We start from the raw sequence: 19,191 nt of genomic DNA, 5'->3' as shown, positions 1-19,191 counted from the left end.
ACTGCGGTTTAATGAGTTATTATCGTGTGTTCCTATTGAAAAAAAACGATGTATAATTAAATTATGTGTAATTGAAGGAAAATCCTGGATGAATTTTAAGCAGCGTTCCTTCTGATGTCGTATTTAAAGGCTCAGCGCTCGGCTCGCACGTGCAGGCTGTAAACTTCAGGAATCCAGGGAGGAGAAAACACAAAAAGCTGCAGTGACGCGTCTGCGAGCCGACAGCGGTGAATTATTTATTCTCATGTTGGAGGGATTATGGGGGAGGAGGGGGAGGAGCTCTGACAGTTAACAGAGAGTCGTACTGTGGAGAGAAACGCTGTTTGTGCCGTTTTTTCTGATTGAATGGATATAATGAGAGGTGCGATGACTGTCAGCAGGTTGCCAGCCAGCGTGTTCGTGTGGATACTGACGTCTCCGTTTATGAGAGATCGCCACTGAAAAAATAGACCAACAGCTTAGAATGACAAATAAATACAGGACAGCTGCCACCTGGACTCAGAGTCGGACGTATCGCGCTCACAGACGCAGCAGAGGGAGGCTAAGTTACACTGTGAGGTCAGCGGGTCGCATGAGGTCATCGTCATGCACATGTTCGTGGAAACAAACCCCTCCCCCTGTCCCGCCTTCTCCTCAGAGAGAGTTTAGAGGAACTCCACTTAAACAAAGTTCTCACAGTGATTGTCTGTGTAGATGCTGAAGGCGTTACAGGAGGGCAGGGGTGGGACTCGTTCCTCCACCTTTAGGCTGAAATTTGTTCCTTTATTGACTTTGGACAAAGTTTAGGCCTCAGCTTTTATTTTTATTATCAAAAGGCCATAAAACCAAACCACGACTTTAAAGACCAAACAGTCTGAATATAACGAGTCAGCCTTTACTTTGGTGTCATATCGGATATGTTCGAAAGAGTATTAAGAACAAAAACACTGTTTGGTCCGAGAATAAAGCTTAAATGTGGAGACTGGCGCAAGTTTAGCTCAGTGCGTTGGGCGGGCGACCACATGCCATACGGCTGACACAGGCCGGCCTGGGTTCGAGTCCTTTGCCGCAAGTCTTCCCCCTTCTCTCCCTGCACCTGCTCTCCTGTCCTTCCTTCACTATGTCGGTCAAATAAGCTGAAAAAGGCCAAACAAAATGTGGAGACTAAATCTGTTGTTTCAGATCAAGCGGCTGCTCTAGCCTCTACAAGCTGCCGTGTGCAGGTGAAAATATTTCTTTATATTTGACACCACAGGTGAAACTAAAACCTCAGAGGACTTTGAAGTTTGTGAGAGAGAAATGATTGAAACAGTAACACGAGGGTCAGCGGCTCGGTGACCTGGTGATCAACACCGAGGGGGTCGCTCTGGCCTGTATTTGACTGTTTTCACCCCCCGGCCCGTCTGTGGATGCTCTCCTTGGTGTTGTTACCGTAGGAACATCAATATGACGCGATGAGAAAAGCACCGCCGGTCCTCTCTGACCCGTGGGGTCTCGTTGGGTCTGGCCGCTCCTACAGATTTGGATCTGCAGAGTTTGTGGAGGTCGGGTCGGCGCCTCAAGCTGTTTGCTGCGTTACATGTGGATCTACGGCGAGTCGGCACGCGGCCTCGTTTTTCAGCTCCTCTCTGACAGACGCACAGTTGGGATCCATCACGTCCTCACGATACAAACGAGCGGACGCACGAACGAATGAACGGATGAATAAGCTGCCGGGCGTGCGGATATGTAGGGCGATGCAGCGAGCAGGCAGCGACCGCGGGCACAAGCCGCGATGGGAGGGGTCTGTGGAGGGGTATAGGAAGAGCGATGGAGAGAGCGACGGGGTAAAGCGAGGAGAGATGTCCTCAGAATGACCCACATCAGCACCAGACAGCTTCACCCCCTCCCCCTCTCTCTTACTCTATATCTCCTCATGCTCGCTCGCTCTTTGCTGCGTAATCGGCTGAAAAAAGAAAGCGAGGGGAAAAAAAGCAGAGGAACACGAGCGGGACGCCTGCACTCTAAAAACGCTCTCATGAAGGGTTCAGTAAGGGACCCGAGGGTTCCCTAACTGAATGAATACAGGAAGTGTTTTTGTGATCTGCAACTTCATTAAACCCAAACCTCTGACCAAAACAGCCTTTCTGACGCCGTCACATGACTTCATGCTAACATGAGCTGAGTCTCACTGACACGGTAACCATCCTCACACCGGCACACGAAGCTGTTGGGAGTGCCACGTCAGGGGCGTTTTCCACTCGCCGTTTCCTGTCAGAGGTTTCCCCGTAACCACGGAGCTGCAGTGACGTCACCTACTCACACCTGCACTTTGGCCCTTTTGGTCCGACCGCACTCTGAGGCACACTGCATCCTCATTGGCTGACGACTTCTGACTGAGTGCTCACCAATAAGCAGCCGTTGGTTTCTGACTTTCACCATAAAATAAACGCGGGGATTTATCCTCCGGAGAGCCGAGGAAAAAACGTTAGTTTAACTTGTTTCGTGGTTCGTATCCAGAGGACGTGACTGAGCAGGCTGAGGACACCGAGACTCTCTCAAACATGACAGCAAACATGTTTGGTGTAACATGTTCCAAAGTAACACATTACATTTTTCAGTAATACAGTAATGTAATGAGTCACAAAGTTCTTCAGTTATCTGCACAGAGTCTCTTTCTGCATGCACACTTCTGCTCCGATCAGCTGATGCGAGAGCCGTCATCCACACATGGACAAAACTTGGAACGTCGCCCAATGAATGGCCGGCCTTCCAAAATGACTACAAGAGCACGTGACACGAACATCAGGACAACTGAGCGATTGCAACGCAGCAGAGGCTTAGAGATAAAGTCACCTCGAGGTTCATACAAGGTGAGCAAGCACTTGGCAACAGTAGGAAGGAAAAACTCCCTTTTAACAGGAAGAAACCTCCAGCTGTGACTAGTTGGGGTTATACACGTACAGAGGTGTATAAACACATAGTGAGAGAAGAAGAAACACCCAGTGCATCATGGGAATCCCCGGCAGCCTACGTCTATTGCAGCATAACTAAGGGAGGATTCAGGGTCACCTGGTCCAGCCCTAACTATATGCTTTAGCAAAAAGGAAAGTTTGAACGCAAAAGTACTGAGTAAAAGTAACAAATTACTTTCTCTAGCAACTCACTCGGTAGATGATGCATTACTTTTGATAAAAGTACTAGTAGTAATAGATTACTTTCTTTGTACTAATGACCCCAGTAGCAGTGACACCCATGATTGTGCCTGACACACGTGTGCGTCTCCGTTAGTGTTGCACTCATTGGTGGGAGTTGTGTGTTTGCAGCAGTGCAAACAGGAGCTGTTCATAATGAATTCAGCTAACTTTTAATGCCTGCTTGGCTTCCTCTGCGGAGGCTGCCAGCCTCAGAAAGCCTCGGCTCTAAAAGGGCCCTGCACGCTCTGCTGTGCTTCTACGTGCTCGTGTGTGAAGCTAACGCGGTGGGAAGCAGGACCGGTGTTTTTCAGAGTGTGCTCCAGAGACGCAGCGTGTGAGCGGAGCATTAAACGGGAGGTTTAGCCCCGTCGGCGGCGCTATAGATTCAAACACGTGCGTGGAAGTAGGTCAGTAGTGAAAGGGTTCTCGGCTGTCCTCGCACGGCCTCTGCTCGGCCCGTCACACCACTCGCGTCGACTCCAATTTTCTCTTCCTCGCCCCTCCTCCTCCCACTGCCCCCTTCCTCCTCCCCCTTCATCCCTTTCTCTCTGCCCCGATTAGGAGGGGAGCAGGTCCCACCCCTGGTTCAGACGGGTCTCCTGTAGGTTAACTCTTCCCGCTCCGAGTGAACTTTTATCTCTCTGCGAGGTTCCTCCTCGGCGGTCGGCTCGTGTTTTCACCGAGGCCTCTGCCAGACCACGTGCGGCGTGTAACTGGTGTTTTTGAGGGAGACCCGACGCCACAAAATGGGGCCAAGCTCGGCGCTGTGAAGGCAGGACATGAATCAGCCTTTTCTCCCCGAAGTTCGAGTTAAAAACAGAGGCCAAAAAAAATCTGGGAAATTAAGGAGAGAGGGAAACGGAGCCAGTGAACTTCCAGGAAGGCTGGATAAAACCCAGATCTGTGAACAAATGGTGTATTACCCAACCCGGCCAGCTTTACATGATTTACAGTAGAGGTTAGAGAGGGGCGGGTGGCTGAGCTCACACCGCCATCTGCTGGAAAGCAGCGACAGTGCGAGGACAAGCCCCCCTTTAACCACACAGACGAGCCAAAATGCCCCATCATGGCTCCCAAAAATGTGGCACAAATTCACACCGAACCCGGACCGAGTGTAAGCAAAGATGTTTTCTGAAAGGCGCTGAAACGCCGAGCGATGAGGGCTAAAGCGAAGATGTAGAGGAGAATACAGTGGTTTGAATATCTGGAGGAGAACAGCGTGTTCCCAGGACTGGTTCGGCTGGTTTCTATGGTGCTGATGGTTTCTATGGTGGCGGTGTTTTTGGTGGCGGCGCTGAATACCTCGAATAATTGAGGCGGTTCAGCGAGGAGGGAAAACAGCGCCGCAAGTTAAAGAAGGAACAATCAGAGAACGCTGGAAATGAATCTTTTTAGACGCAGACAGACACAGATATCGTAAAGCTCAAAGTGAACATACACGTGTGCTCGCACCGGTCACTTAACCGACTGTCAACACAGATATCTAATCATTCAATCACATGACACCAACTCATTTACTGGGATTAGAGTGTACAATATCCAGTAAGCGTCATATCTGTCTTATCGAGGTCAGAGGAGACAACCGAGGCCTGCACAAGAGCATCTCTCCGTGCACCACGTGTCCAATATGGAGGCGGATGAGCTACAGCAGCAGACAACCACACCGGCGACGCTCCTGTCGGCTCAGAGCAGGAAACTGAGGCTACAGCTCATAGACTCAACAAAACTGGACACAGACCACCGGGAAACACTGCCCGGCTTCTTCCAAAAGGCCAACACACCACGTCATAAAGCTCCAGTCATCTCCAGCTGGTAACACTGGGAATCACCAAAAACCCACCGGTGGCCACCAGCACACTTCAGCCTGTGTCAGTTTGATCTGTCCGAACCTCACGAACATTAAAAAGGTCCAGTTTGGAGGAGCGTCTGTAACACTGGAGCGCACGGCATCAAGAATCAGCTTCAGACCACAGCAGCTACAAGGACCAGGAAAGCTGCTGCATCATGTGACTCCACAGTAGTTTATAACAGGTTTTTTCAGCGAATTGTCAGAAAACTAAAAAAAAAAAAAAAATCAGCTGACTCTGAGGAGGGGGTTAGGTGCGACTCACATCCAGGGCCGACGAGCACGTTGTTAATCTGAAACGAACGCTCATGTCGTCCTGCCGAAGTCTCTACATCAGTCACTCTGAGCCGTCACAGCAGCGCCGGTGCCAGTGCGACACCTGCTGGTGGTTTCAGGAATTTAAGAGAAATCCAGCAGCCTCGCATGTTACTGCTGATTTCACATTTGCATGTGTTTCCACCAGAGTTCAGAGGATGTTTCATTAAAGGTGGTCTGATAAACCTGAGCTGCTCAGCCCGCGGTTCACGTCTGCAGGCTTCAGCTCACCGACTCCTTCCTGTTTCACAGCAGAACAAAACTAAAGAGAAAAACCTGAAATAAGATCAGAACGCCTTTCAGACGCCTCGAGGTCCCTTGGGCAGGTCGATCCTGAGCCTCGGGGGCTCCACCTCCAACAGCCCCGCCTTCAGGTTTCAGCCTCCAGCTGGTGCATTACGGCGACATCAGCGAGGCCACGAAGGACCTTCAGAAACACCAGTGCGGTTTTAAATGAGCCCTGGGAGCCGGTGTGAAAACACCCAAACCCAGAGTTTGTTTTTTAGTGGTCATGAGAGAGAAACACAACAAAGCTGTGTGTGTCTTTAAATGTTACAACAGGTCTTAGTTTTAACATCTGATAAAAACATGACGTCAAAATGTAGCGTTCGTCTTTATTTTAGGGTCTTTGTCCTCATCGGGCCGAGGAGCCAACACTGCGCCGAGACACCGAGGTGACCCGCGGGCTGGAGTAAAGATGCTGAAAGACCGGAGTTTGCCATCTATTGTAAATGATTTCTAAAAAACAAAAAACATCAAATGTTTGAAGAATTTATGGAGAAAAACTCCTTTTTTTAATTTAAAGGTAAATTACAGCAGTTACAGTTTCAGACATAATTTGAGAACAATATCTGAAAATGCAGTTAAATAAAACTACACTGAAAACTAAAAGTGCAGCAAGATGCTGTCAGTAAACATGAGCATCCAGGACCCACTCACATCTTTCTGAGATTTTCTTACATTTCCGAATGGTTTTCCTTTTTTATTCCTCGTTTCTGCTAAATGTGCCGGTTTTTTAACCTTCAGTAACACCAACACGCTGTCAGTTTTATTTACTCGAGACATTTTTTTGATCGTTTACATCTTTATAAGTTCGTTCAGAGGCACAAAGACTCGACTGTATATGGAACATGAAGATAAAACGCGTTCACACAAACATAAAACAGGAAAAACTCGTTTTTTCACTTTTTATTTTTTGCTTGCAGACAAAAAAAGATCCATGAAAGTCCAGATATAATAAATAAATTAACTACTAAAAACCGTCGACTATTAAAGCGATTTAAAGAAGAAGAGGACGAGTGGTTGAAAGGTTACAGAGAAGATTTTACTGCCCACCTCCACCTGCTGATTGTTCCTTGATGGTTGCATATCCTATCAGAGACCTACGAGGTTCCCTCACCACAGGAAGAGCACAGAAAAGCAAAATAAAAGCTTTTTCCCCCCATATGAAAAGTTAAAAAGCTCCCGTAAGAACTGAGCCTGGTGGTTTATTGTCCCTAAAATATCGTCTTTAATTCGAGGAAACCTGAAAGATCTCGTTTAACTAGTTCACCCGTATTTGAGCTAATAAACGCAGTAATAACTATGTCTTCTTCTGCTGTTCCTCTTTGAAGCGATTCGCTGCCTGTGGTGGCGAACGCTGTCTGAAAGACATAATTATTTTCATGCATAAAGTAAAGGAGAAACCTGTCGTCGAGTGTAAATGTCACAATCTTGCCGAGTTTGTAGTTTAACCGACTGAGGTAAAGTTGCCTGTTTCCTGAAGTAGAGCGCACCTGCCTGTGTGTGTTTGCTTTTTGGACGAGGAGACGAGGAGGCGGCGCTCAGGTTCAAACGTTTCTCAACTTCATCGGTTTGTAAAGTTCCGATTATTTTTTTTAAAAAACCCAGAAAAAAAATCATCCGAGCAGCGAGTCTGTGTCCGCACAGCGTTAAAGGAAAAATCCACTTCCATCTGAACTTTTAGTTTTTGCTCTGTGACACGTCCGGTGATGTCCCTGTTCTTTCCGAGCGCTGAGCTGGATCACAGCTGTTTACCTGTTACCTCTCCAGTGTGTCCTGGCCACACCTCTGATAGGTGTTCGGGAGTCCGAGCCACCTCGGCTGCCTCCTTTCAGGGCGGTCAGGAGGCGACCGACCTGCGGTCACCACTCGCAGCCCGTCAGCAGGGGTCAGGGAACGCAGAGCATCTGGAAAACTGACAGACAACCTGTCCCGTTCCTGCAGACAAACTTGGAGCGGCTTCTCACTCCCAGCCTGCTGATTCGCTGATTCTGGACCCAGCTGACCTGCGGCTGAAGACCAACCCAGTGGACCAACCCAGAGGTGGAGGCCATCGCTCAGCCCAGATCTTCCGTCCACTGAAGGGAACAAACCAAGCTCGCACCGCAGCCCTGCAGGGACCGGAGCCGCCCCGCCCCCACCCCAGGAGGACGAGCTGGAGCAGCGCTCTGTAACCAGGATCAAACGGGATCGCTCCTCTAGCATCCTGGGATCTATGAGCGAGACCCACCTGAGGCTGAAACCCTCTGGACCGGCATCCGTCGAACACCATCCATGGATGCTGGTGGTGTGAGCGGTGCAGTCGCGATGCAGGTAGTTTGATTAGAAGCTTCAAACCAGCGGTTAAATGTTTCCGTCGGCACAGACGAGTAAACAACAGCGAGAATCAAAAATCTGTTTATGTCGAGGCGTGCTCGTCTGTGGTTACCCCGCAGAGGGTAAAACTGACCACGCTCTGAGTTTTAAAGTGGATTTTCCCGTTAACGGTGCGTCACGTGTTCTCTGGTTGTTTTGGTTCAAACTGAAATGATGTTGAAACTGAACCCGAACGCCTGAAAACAAAAACAGATTCAGCTTCCATTATATGTTTTATGTTGTTCAGACTTTAAGAAATCACCTGGAAAAATACAAAAGGTCTGCTGTGGGTCTCTTTCCAGCGCTGCGTTTGTCTTTATTTAAACAATCGTAGAAACAGAATGGCACTGATCGGAGCGGTTTTAAAAACCTCATCTTCAGAGGAGCCGAGTGTTTCTGGGCCGGAGGACGATCCCTCCGGAAAAAACGTCCCGCGGTTCCTCCGTTATTCTGAAAAAAGTCCTTTTAATAAAGAGAAAACCATGCGAGGTCTGACCTCTGAGAAATGTCCTGGACTTCTGTCTTTGTACAAACGCTGATTTCTTTTTAGTTCTGTATGAAAATCTGAGTAAAAGCCGAGTCGCTGTCAGAGTAAAAGCTTGTCGTTTGTACAGGAGCAGAGCTGAATCGCAGCGCCGTTCGGTCCCCGGCAGACTAAATCCACACGCTCCGTCCTCCGTCGCGGCGATTCTCAGCTGCACCGCGACCCAAAGCCTCCGAGGCTCCAACCCACCGCTCGACAAGCGAATGTCCATCTGACCTTACCGCAGCCATCTTTGGGTCCCGAACCACCAACTGAGAAACACCACATCCTCTGTCATCTCTGCGCGGGGGGAGCAACGATAAACCTGAGGAAGGACAGGTGGGGAGAAGAGAGGCAGGTAACTACGGAGAAACACGCCGGGTCATTCAGGATTCATCTTGTTATCCCAACAGCGTCACATGGAGGTGACTCAGGAAGTCAGCCCCAGGTTTGGTGAGATGGCTAACAGCACCTTCACCCGAGGCCAAGTTTGCAGCATCTGACCAATCAGAATCATGGACGTGCCTACGGTGCACTGACTACAGGGACCCACAGGAGGGTCAGCGCTGTACACACTGACTGTGCACTGACTACAGGGACCCACAGGAGGGCCGGCGCTGTACACACTGACTGTGCACTGACTACAGGGACCCACAGGAGGGCCGGCGCTGTACACACTGACTGCACTGGATTCAGTTCAAAGCTCAGAAATCAAACAGAAACATGGAAATCTCCTGAACAACCACTGCAAAGTGGAGCAAACATCAAATCTGTGGCACAGCTGCAGTGTTAAAGACCGGGCCATGTAGTCTGTCTCCTGTTAACGACTATTATATGAATAAAGTTCAGTCTATTTGAAGTCAGGAGGCAAAGCTGCAGCACATGTCCCTGCAGAGAGCAGATTCAACCAATCAGGAGCTGTAATATCAGGCAGCTCCTCCTGTGCTGACAGGCTGTGGTTCTTATCTGTTTCTTATCTGTAGTTGGGTCGACTGAGGACAAAAGGTTTCATGAAACAGAAACTGCTTCTACCTGCTCGTCGACTCACGTGTCTGCAAACTGTGCGGTAATTTTCCTGGTTTTAGTTTCTGCTGAATCTCTGGAAATAAAAAAGGAATAAAACTGAAAACATTTCTCACCTGTCTGCTCACGTCTGCTCTTCTGCCTGAGGCTGTGATTGGCTGAAACCTTCAGATCCCTCCTGGATCTCTTCATCCTCCTCCTCTTCTGCGTCCTTCTCGTCTTCCTCCACGCAGTCGTCGTCCGATGCCTCCTCTCCTTGTTCTTTCACCTCCATTTCTCCCTCGCTGTCTGCGTGCTCCGCCGTCGCCTCCTCCTCCTCTTCCTCGTCCTCTTCCTCCGCCTCCTCATCGCTGAAGAGCTCCGTGCCCTCCTCCGCCCTCCTGGCGGTCTCGGAGAACCAGTCTCTGACCTGCTCGTAGCTCATGCTGGACTTTGCCACCAGCTCGTCCAGGTCCTTCTCGCTCAGGGCTCGGTGCTTGAGGTAGTACTCCTTCAGAAAAGCCTTACCGGACTTCACCTGCAGGAGGAACAAAGATCACCTTCAGTCACTTGTAATCCTCACATTTGCTACACAATGAGTCCAGGAGAGGCTGGACTGTGAAATGTGGACGATCCGGGGATCGAACCAGCGCCCTGGTTGGCAGACGACCTGCTAAAATCCAGCTGAATACTCGAGTTCTCCAGCTGCTCTCCAGCAGTTCAGAGACAGGCTGTTGTACCGCCTCTCGCCCAACGATGGCCAGCCGAGTAGGAATTTTTCTTTTTTTTCTAAAAACGCACCTTGATGGCACCGTCGCCGCCCTGTGGAGAGCGCTTGCAGGGATACGGCCGGCGCGTCCTCCTGGACCAACCACGGAAACGCTTCCTTGACTTCTTCTGGCTCTTTGCGCCGCCGTTCAACGCCTCGTCCACCTGGAACAAGAAAAAAAAACGTCAGATGTTACCAGGAGATGAAGCGTGGCGTTTGTGTTACATCACAAAAAAGGTTTCCTGCGAGCGCACCTTGCCGCTCTGGTAGAGGTAGTACCACTTCAGGTTGCTGTTCTTGCAGGCGTAGCGCGTGTCTCCGAACCAGTTTACGATGTACGTCCTCGGCAGCCCGCTCTCCTTCGCCATCTGGTCGTACTCCTCGGGCGTCGGCCACTGCGAGTGGACGAAGGCCTTCTTCAGGATGTGCAGCTGCTCCGGCGTCTTCTTCACCAACTTCCTGCTGATGGGAGGCGTGCCCTGTCGTTCCTGAGCCGAGGGCGAAGGCGCGGCGGCCGGTTTCGCCTTCTCGTCGTCTCCCTCTGCGTCGCTGTCCTTCGACTGACCCGCCGACGGTATTTTCCTCCTCTCCGTGAACCAGGCGTCTACCTCGCGCCTCGTCAGCTTTGTCTCCGCCCGCAGCCGGCTCAGCTCCTCGTCTGAGGGCGTGTCCGACTTCTGGAAGCTGGCCTCCAGCACGAGCAGCTGCTCCGGAGTCTTTTCCTTGAACTTCTGCGGCGTGAAGTCGGGGAAGGCGTGGCGGAATTTAATGCGGAGGTCGCTGGAGGACCCGGCTGAGCCCGGAGCGCCGGCCGAGGTCGGCGAGGAGTCGCTGGCGTCGTCGCTGGAGTCGATGACGATGGTGGAGGTGTTGTCGCTGTTGTTGCTATCGTTAATGCTGATGCCACCGCCGCCGCTCCTTCCTCCTCGGCCGCCGCCGGCCGCGGCTCTGCCAGGCGTGGCCTGCGTCAGCAGCAGGCTGTGGTGGTCCTTGGAGTTCCTCTGGTTGTAGCGCGTGTCGCTGAACCACTTCTTTATCGCTCGCTTGGAGAGTTTGGTGACCTGCATGAGGCGCGAGATCTCCGCCTCGGTGGCGAACTGCCGCCGGCTGTAGCTCGCCTTCAGCTCTGCCAGCTGCTCTTTGGACTTCTTCGGCTTGCTTGTGGTCGAGTCCAGACCGAGCGATACGCCGGCCGACGAAGACGACATCTCGGCGTTCGATTCGGACGTAGACGGCTCGGCGGCTTTGGGCTGGCTGCCGGGGACACCCGCGACCGTCAGCGTGATGGGAGAGGCGACGGGGACCGCGCCGCTGTTCCCGGCCACCTGAGTGAGGACGAGGCCCGGCTGACCGACGATCTGACACGTCTGGAAGATGTTCTGCAGGCCGTTTGTGGTGGCGGCGATGTTAGCGGGGATGACTGTGATGGTCTGAGGGATGGTCTGCACTGTGCCGTTAAACTTCTTCCTCCGCGCCTCCTCCACCTGCAGAGAGGAGCAGTAGAAGGTCAAAGGTAAGGTGTGACGTCACCGACTTTCTAAAGTTATTAAAGTTGTGGGAGTTATTGTTTAGATGCTGCAGTGAAGATGTTTCTCAGAACTGCTCAAGTTCCTGCCTCAGGCTTCCTCAGAGCCACAGACTTATTCTACATCTACGAAACAACCAGAACGACTTCCTGTCAGGAAACTGAACCACAATCATCATCATCAGCCACAACAAAATCTGACCGGGAGTCACGTGATCAGTGAGGCGGTGACGGCCTGTAAAAACCTGTTTTATAAAGCGACCTGACGAGTCTGGCAGCAGTTAATAAACACTCATAACTGCAGTTCTTAAAAACTGGACCACGTTTGTGCTCAAGCACTTTTTTTAATGACCCAGGAAGAAGTTAACGATGTAGTTTCTACTCACACAGTGTGACACTCAACAGCACAATAATGTTTCCTGATGCTTTTCTCTGAGAGTAAATCTGACATAGGAGCAGATTCTTCCTTTTACCAGGATTCATCTGTAAACTGTGAAGGAAACGTGTCGCTGACGCTGACTGCAGATGGACCCGGAGACGCAGCATCAGCGACACGTTGAAACAAACTGCTGAACAGCCTCTGCTGCAAAATCCACTTTCAGTTTGAAGCCTCTGGTGGCCTTTCAGAGCTGTGGGACCTGCTGAGACTCGTCCTTCAGGCTGCTCGCACACAAACTCAGGATATTTGATCAAATTAGACTCTCGCGTGGTAACTGGAACAACATCAGACGTGACGGGAAGTTTAACTGCAGCCGGTCAGTCTGCGTGTGAGCGTCTGCTGAAGCACCCACCTCCTCCGGCGTCCAGCTGACTCCGTGTTTGAGCCTCTGAGCAGAAAACCAGACTTTGATCTGCTCCTCGCTGAACTTGGTCTGTGACGAAAGGCCCACGATCTCCGACACCGAGGGATACGGAAACCTGCGACACAAAAAGCACGCACACTGAAACGGCAGCGGGATTACACACCAAGAAACACGTCTGTGTGCTCGTGGAGCACAGCAGTAACCTCCACCCGTCTGTGCTACCACCCAGCCTCCATCCAGCTGTGACTGATGCAGTAAATGCGGGTGTAGTAACCGGGCGGGTCGGTTTTCATATCATCAGGTGCACAGAGAAGTGCAGTAAAATAAGATAAAGCATGAGCGACAGCTGGCCTTTCAAAATAAGAGCGAGCCAACTGTCTGACAGTGATTAAATATACAAAAAGCTAAAATCAGTGGGCGGTTCCACGTGTGCGGCGCCCCTCAGGTGTACCTCAGGTGTGCTTACCTGTTGTAGGCGCTGACCAGCAGGACGTTGTTGTCCATGGCTGCGTTGTAGGTGGGGATGCTGCTGATGGGGATGAGGAGCTGCGTCTGCGTGCTGTTCTGCTGGCTCTGCAGGGCTGACAGAACCTGCGCCAGCGTCCCCGGAGGCAGCACGCCGCCACCAGCGGGGGAGGCCCCGCCTTTAATCTGCAGCACGTTGGGGCTGTTCACCACGATGCTCTGCGGCACGGCCTGGACCTGCAGCGGCGCGGTGATGGGGATGAGGCGAGGGGCGACGGTAGCGGGGGCCGTCGGCGCGGGCGACAGCGCAGGCGGCTCCTTGTCATCATCCTCGTCGTCGCTTTCCACTTTGATGACATCGTCGACGGCCATCTTGTGCGCGGCGGTGAACTTCTTGGGCTCAGCTCGGCTCTTGTTCCTCATGATGGGCGTCTTGCTGAAGGCGATGCCTCTGCGTGCCGTCTCCTCCGCCTCGTCCTCCTCCACTTTGACGAAGCTGCCGTCGAAGGTCAGGTCGTTCACCGTCTGCTGGAAGATGGTCTCGTTGTTGCGCTTCACCATCGTCCGCGTGAAGTTGTCCTCGCCCGGGTGCAGCCGAGCGTTGTGGGCCAGCAGCGTGTCGTAGCTGGAAGCAGAGGATCATGGGTAAATAAAGCAAAAAAGGAGATTCAGAACTCAAACTATGGTAAAGTCCACAGTGTTGATGCTCAGTTACAGATCATTTTTACATCTTGGCGTAAACGTCACTGAGTAGCAGCTTTCAGCCCTGAAATTAGGGATTAAAACAGTGATTTCTTTAATCGTCTCTTTGTAGAGATTAAAAATCGCTCTTTCTGCTGTGTTTGTGTGTTTTTTTTAAGGAAGTGAATGAAAGTTTTGTTTCCTTCTGCTTGCTGGGACAAGGACTGCTGCTGTGCATTTACAGGAGGTTTAAAAATGAAACATTAAAAATGGACGAGTGGAGCCATAATCGCTCTGTTGGCGTTTTTCTGCCTGAAGATGATGAACTTTGACACGTGTTGGTGTGTTTGGTGTTATCAGTTACTCTAACCTGCCTTCAGGGCCTGGATCTGGACTGTTTTGGCTCTTAATCTTTCACATTTCTTTTTAAATAAACGCACTTCCTGTCAGGTGGTGTGAGCGTGGTACCTCTTGGTGTGGTAGTCACACTCCATGCAGACATAGGAGGTGTTGAGGACGACATCGGGATGCTCCGTGTCCACGTGCATGGTGAACAGGTTGAGCTCCGACGTCTGGAAGCTGCAGTATTTGCACTCGTAGCCTCCCTCCGCTGCATTCAAGTCCAGGTAGGGGTCCGACGCCGCGACGTCACGCCTGCCGTCGGCCTCCTCTCCTCGCTCCTCCAGCAGGCCGGAAGCCTCCGAGGAGACGGTTGCCGCGCCATTGCTGTCCTCTGGATCCGCCGCACCTGTTACATCCTCCATCTCCTGGTCCAAGTCCACAGTTTCTCGGGGAGGAACCATGCAGGGGATGGTGGACTTCCTCCTGCTCGCCATCCTGAGTTTGGGTGAGTGCCGCGTTCAGCCGAGTGTTGGAGCCGACTCAGTTCAAGCCGTCCTGTCGTGGCTCCATAAAGGAGGAGGTCACCAGTCGAAATGTTCCCTTCGCTGTCTTTAAACCCTGTGGCACAGAAATGCATCATTACTCAGAGCACATCCCCACGATCACGCCACCTGTTCTTTAAGATCAAACATCAGCAGTTAACCCTTTAAAGCCGGATGGCGTGGGCATGCTCCGTTTTGCGTAACTATTTTTAAATCCCTGTAGAACCGGAACCACGGTTCTACAAGCTAGCGCAGTCATTTTTTTGCATATGAAACCAGAGGAGTTGTACTTTCATCTGATGCCATCAGCTTGTCCTAAATCACGGTTTCCTTCCACATAAAGCTTTGCAAAAACAGCATAAAAAGCACTTGCAGGAACAAAAACATAATATTCCAGAAACTGGCTTAGCCGATCCGATCAGCTGTTCGTAACACTTCCTACATTGAAATAGACGTCAGTGCGAACTATGCATGTCCGCCATTACTTCCCCGAAACCGGAAGTGACGTCATTTTCGCGGAAAATGTAGTTTTTTACTTGTAGGCCTTAAAAGCCAATAGTGGTGTTTTTAAAAGTCATGTTTGACTTTATGATTTTCTGAATAGTTGCTGGGATGCTTAGGACTCAAATTGCACTGCTGGAAATAGTTTATTTTATTTTGATGCTGTTTTCTTTGCAAATTTGCATCATAGGATTGTTTTTCGTTTTTTCTGCAGTTTATAAAAATTGGTGTATCACAAAAATAAAACTATGAAGACACTCAAAATAAATTTCCTGTTGTTGTAAACTATTGTTTGCAACTTTTTTGTATTTAAAATTTCTCCAAGTAGAAATATGTAAAAAAAATAAAAAAGATTTCAAATTTTTTGTAGTTTATTGCACTTTTTTTGCATTTTATGTAGTTACTATGGACTTAATGCATACATATTATTAGAATTTGGGCTATAACAGTTGTATTGATGTATAGCAACTTGAAATGCTCCCGAAAATGGCTCCACAGCATGTAAAAAAAAATATATAAGCTCTGGCGGACTTGGTTCTATGGTAGGTCTTAAAGGGTTAAATTATCACGTACGGGTCGCTCCACCTTCATCCTCCTTCATCGCTCTTGTCTGTCAGAGGCTTTGTATACAGTGAAGTAACATGTTTTTAAATGAACTGTGCAGTTATTATGCTGTAAATGCTGAAACACGTTCATGCTGATGAAATCAGTTATTAAACTGTTCCAGCACCATCAGTGAATCCTTCCTATGATTGCGTGATCACGACCACGCTCAGTATCGTAAACTCAACGATCCATTTGTTAACACATCACACAAAAAAATGTCCGTTTACAGCAAAGATGGAGGGCGACAGCTCGTTATTCCGCAGCTCTGACTAGTTAACTAGCCTGTCTCAGAAGAGCAACTGCTCATGGTAGCCACAGGGCAACGAGGGCAACACAAACAGTGTCACGCCGCAGAAATCAGTCTGATTCTCAGAGGATACAAAAAACCCAAAAAAAAACAGACACACACACAAAAAACAACAACAAATAATCTTTCTGTTGCTCCGAGTTGCAGGTCAGGAAGACGGCAGCACATTGTCCTGTAAGCTATGGTGAAAAGTACGGCCAGCCTACGCTGACATGGTCTGTCCAACTTTGCAAACTGCTGGATTATATAATTTAACGAGGCTTTAGCTTACACTGACGACAGCAATAATTACTTAAACGAATATTTTGGGCATAAACAGCAAATGTATGAGAGTTAAATAGTTTAGTCACATAAACCTTCATAACTACAGCTACAGACAGCTTTGGTGTATGACAGCAGGATCCTTTAGATGATAAATTTAACTCCTAAAGTCTTTATCATTATTCTGTCATATTACATATCAGGTGTTACTGACCACGTGACTGTGTTTCTATTACCACTTAATTAACCCGCCGTCCCCCGTACACAAACAAACTCAGAGGTGTTGAAGCTGTCTTGGTTGGGTCTGTCTCCTCAGCTGCTTTCTACAGTTTTGTTTATTAACTGTTAATAAAATCAGAAGTTGCCAATAGTCCCAGTTTTGGTTTAATTCGTTTTTTTACTAACATCGGTGAAAGGGGAGGAGCCTGAGTCAGTGTCAGCTGATGGCTTCTTCTTCTGTTTGTTTATGTCAGGCTCCTAGCTGCCTGACTTTGTTTGGGCAGAAACATGGTGACCCTAAAGATTTCATTTTCCTTTCAGCCGTGGATTTGGGGGCAATAACGCAGAGTATGCAGAAAACCACACGTGATTTTAAATACTGTAAACAAAACAACAACAACATCATAATTAAAATAGTGCCAGTGTGGGGGATGATCACAGGATCCTTTCCATGAGTAACAACTCTGACCACTAACCCTACAGCTCACTGTGGGACATCAGGGAGATATAAAAGAATGAAAGCAGTTTTCCACCAAAGCCAGTGTAACTTTGCTACTGTGCACCCTGGAGATGCGTCTGGTACAGTGGCAGACCTAAATAAACTTTTACTGCAGTATATCCTAATCTTATACTGCTGCTGTACTGCATTTCTGAGGTAAATATTTGCACTTGTTGCTGCCCTACTTTGACTGTAGCCTCTACTTAATTAAGTCTGTGCTTTATTCCTTTGAAACAGCTGTAAACAGCTGATAGCTTCAGATCGGGATCATTGATTAGTCCAAAGTCCTCCTTTGTTTTCTTATTAATCATCGTATGATCCCTGGTGACCCTTCAGAGGGGCCCAGGCCTTAGTTTGGGGACCGGTTTATAAACCGTTACCAGTACTACTTCAGTCAGAGATACATTTCCTGCAGGGAAGGTACTTCTGATACTTCTGCTCAGCACTGATTGCAGTACTCAGTACCTTGCCTCGGCGGTGTGGGGGCTCGGTTCGTACTAGGTGTACTTCCTGCCCAGCACACACGTAAACATGTTAGAGCTCCACGAATCTCCCCTGTCCTCACTGAACATCCTCCCGCTAACGTTAGCTAGCCCCGCCGCTCCGCGCTGTGGTAGCCGACGCTCCGCTGCTTGCAGCGGGCAGCAGGCTCCAGCTGACGCCGCTAGCAGCCTGCTGAGAGCCCGGGCGTGTTTACCTGCACTGTCGGTTTCCGTTTTCCTGCATGCCGGAGCGAACAGTTAGCTGTAGCCGTGTCTGTTGATACGCAGTCTTCCGCCTTTTGCTTGATTTCACCGCGGCTCCCATCTGCTTCAGCCGGACACAGAGCCGCTCCAGCGGCCGGGGAACATGCTAACTACCGCCGGCTAGCTCCAGTTTGGGCCGGTCGCCGCTCCGACTCGCATTGCTCGCTGTCGCGCTTTGTTAATGAGACGGACCGTTTAAGTGAAAAGGGTCCGATAGTTCACCGAATCTGACGATGGCCATTTTTCATACCGCCACTACAAGCGAGCAACGGCCGAGAAATGTATCCGGTTTGAGCTTTTCGCAATAAGAGCATCAACGCAAACACGAGAAACGCCAGTAACATGAACTGTGGGTAACTGTGTAATTGACACACTCACAGCTGTAGTTGAAGTCAACAACCACAGCGACGAAACCCATTTAAATACGTTAAATTACAGTAATTACATCTCACAAAACCTACAACCTGCGGTGCTGTTCTTACATATCACTAATAGTATTAGAAATATTTCATTTAAAAATGATCCTTTGTTATTTTTTATTTTAAATTTCAGTTAGTGTAATAATGTTTAGGATGTGGGTTCGAATCCTCTGAGCTTTTCTGTGTGGAAGTTATCTCCAGGTACTCCGGCTTCCTCTCACAGTCCAAAGCGTTTAGGATACCTGGTGATTCTACGTGGACTGTGTGAGTGAACGGTCGTCCGTCTGTGTTAGCTCCTGACAGCCTGGTTACCCGTCTAGGTGCACCCCGCCTCTCGCCCTGCGGTAGCCGGCACAGGCTCCAGCCCTGGGTGGTGTTTTCTTCCAAGTAAAAACAATAAGTTTGTTTTACAGCGTTTCATATTCTGGGATGTGTTCAGTCAAAATAAAAGTACGCGCAAGCGCAATGTAGATGAAAGGAAACTAAGAAAATATATTTAAATGAAAGCTAATGACGATCACTTATCAGCACTCAGCTCACCGTGGCATCGACAAACCACTAACAATGTATAAAAAGACTTTATTTTGAAGAAAGCGGAAGCGTCTGTCAGCGTGCTGAGGTCAGTGTGTGACATACATTAATTATTTTTTATTTTTTAAATATACACACACATATGAGCATGGGGGGCACGAGCAGAGCCTTTGTGGTTACGTCACATGGCTGCGCTGCGACTTTCAGAGTAAAAGTACCATCACACACACACACACACACACACAGGAGAGAAAATCCACCATCATACACTGAACTCTAGCCTTACTTACAAATCACTAATATCATTTATTTTATTTAATACTAACGGATTCATGTGAGAAACTGAAAGAAGCTCTTTGAGTCTGAAGCCCTTGAAACTGTTTCCAGCTCTCTGTAAACACTCAGATACTAACGTTTCCCACATCTGCATTTCTGTCAACTCTTCTGAGGCCTGTGACCCCAGCTGCATGTTTTCATGGTTTTATTCTGTGGTTTCG

General features: G+C 49.3%; 1 protein-coding gene across 2 annotated transcripts; it reads right to left on the bottom strand.

The window, feature by feature from the left end:
• Positions 1-6,489: 6,489 nt before the first annotated feature.
• LOC147303158 (zinc fingers and homeoboxes protein 1-like) lies at positions 6,490-18,544 on the bottom strand. Of its 2 annotated transcripts, none has more exons than XM_086280273.1 (8): positions 18,406-18,544; positions 14,190-14,681; positions 13,042-13,665; positions 12,564-12,690; positions 10,502-11,731; positions 10,280-10,411; positions 9,616-10,016; positions 6,490-8,801 (listed from the first exon to the last, which is right to left on the bottom strand). In XM_086280273.1, the coding sequence occupies exons 2-7, from the start codon at positions 14,555-14,557 to the stop codon at positions 9,624-9,626; spliced, it is 2,874 nt and encodes a 957-aa protein (XP_086136399.1). In that variant the 5' UTR covers positions 14,558-14,681; positions 18,406-18,544; the 3' UTR covers positions 6,490-8,801; positions 9,616-9,623. The 2 variants fall into 2 exon arrangements, with proteins under 2 accessions (XP_086136399.1, XP_086136398.1); XM_086280272.1 differs by lacking the exon at positions 18,406-18,544 and adding an exon at positions 17,696-18,043.
• Between the last annotated feature and the right edge of the window lie 647 nt (positions 18,545-19,191).

This window comes from Aulonocara sp. 'chitande type north' Nkhata Bay, linkage group LG22 (assembly GCF_057382095.1).
Source record: "Aulonocara sp. 'chitande type north' Nkhata Bay isolate Kocher_YH1m ecotype deep benthic linkage group LG22, A_spYH_male_GT1.1, whole genome shotgun sequence".
NCBI lineage: Eukaryota > Metazoa > Chordata > Actinopteri > Cichliformes > Cichlidae > Aulonocara > Aulonocara sp. 'chitande type north' Nkhata Bay.
The sequence above is the reverse complement of the archived record's forward strand: the minus strand, read 5'-3'. Positions and strand labels throughout refer to the sequence as shown.

Coding starts and splice junctions, on each gene's coding strand:
- LOC147303158 (XM_086280273.1), bottom strand. CDS start 14,557: ATGGCGAGCAGGAGGAAGTCCACCATCCCCTGCATGGTTCCTCCCCGA. Junction 12,691..13,041: donor CTGGTCAGCGCCTACAACAG/GTAAGCACACCT, acceptor TTTGTGTCGCAG/GTTTCCGTATCCCTCGGTGT. Junction 10,412..10,501: donor ACCTCTACCAGAGCGGCAAG/GTGCGCTCGCAG, acceptor TTCTTGTTCCAG/GTGGACGAGGCGTTGAACGG.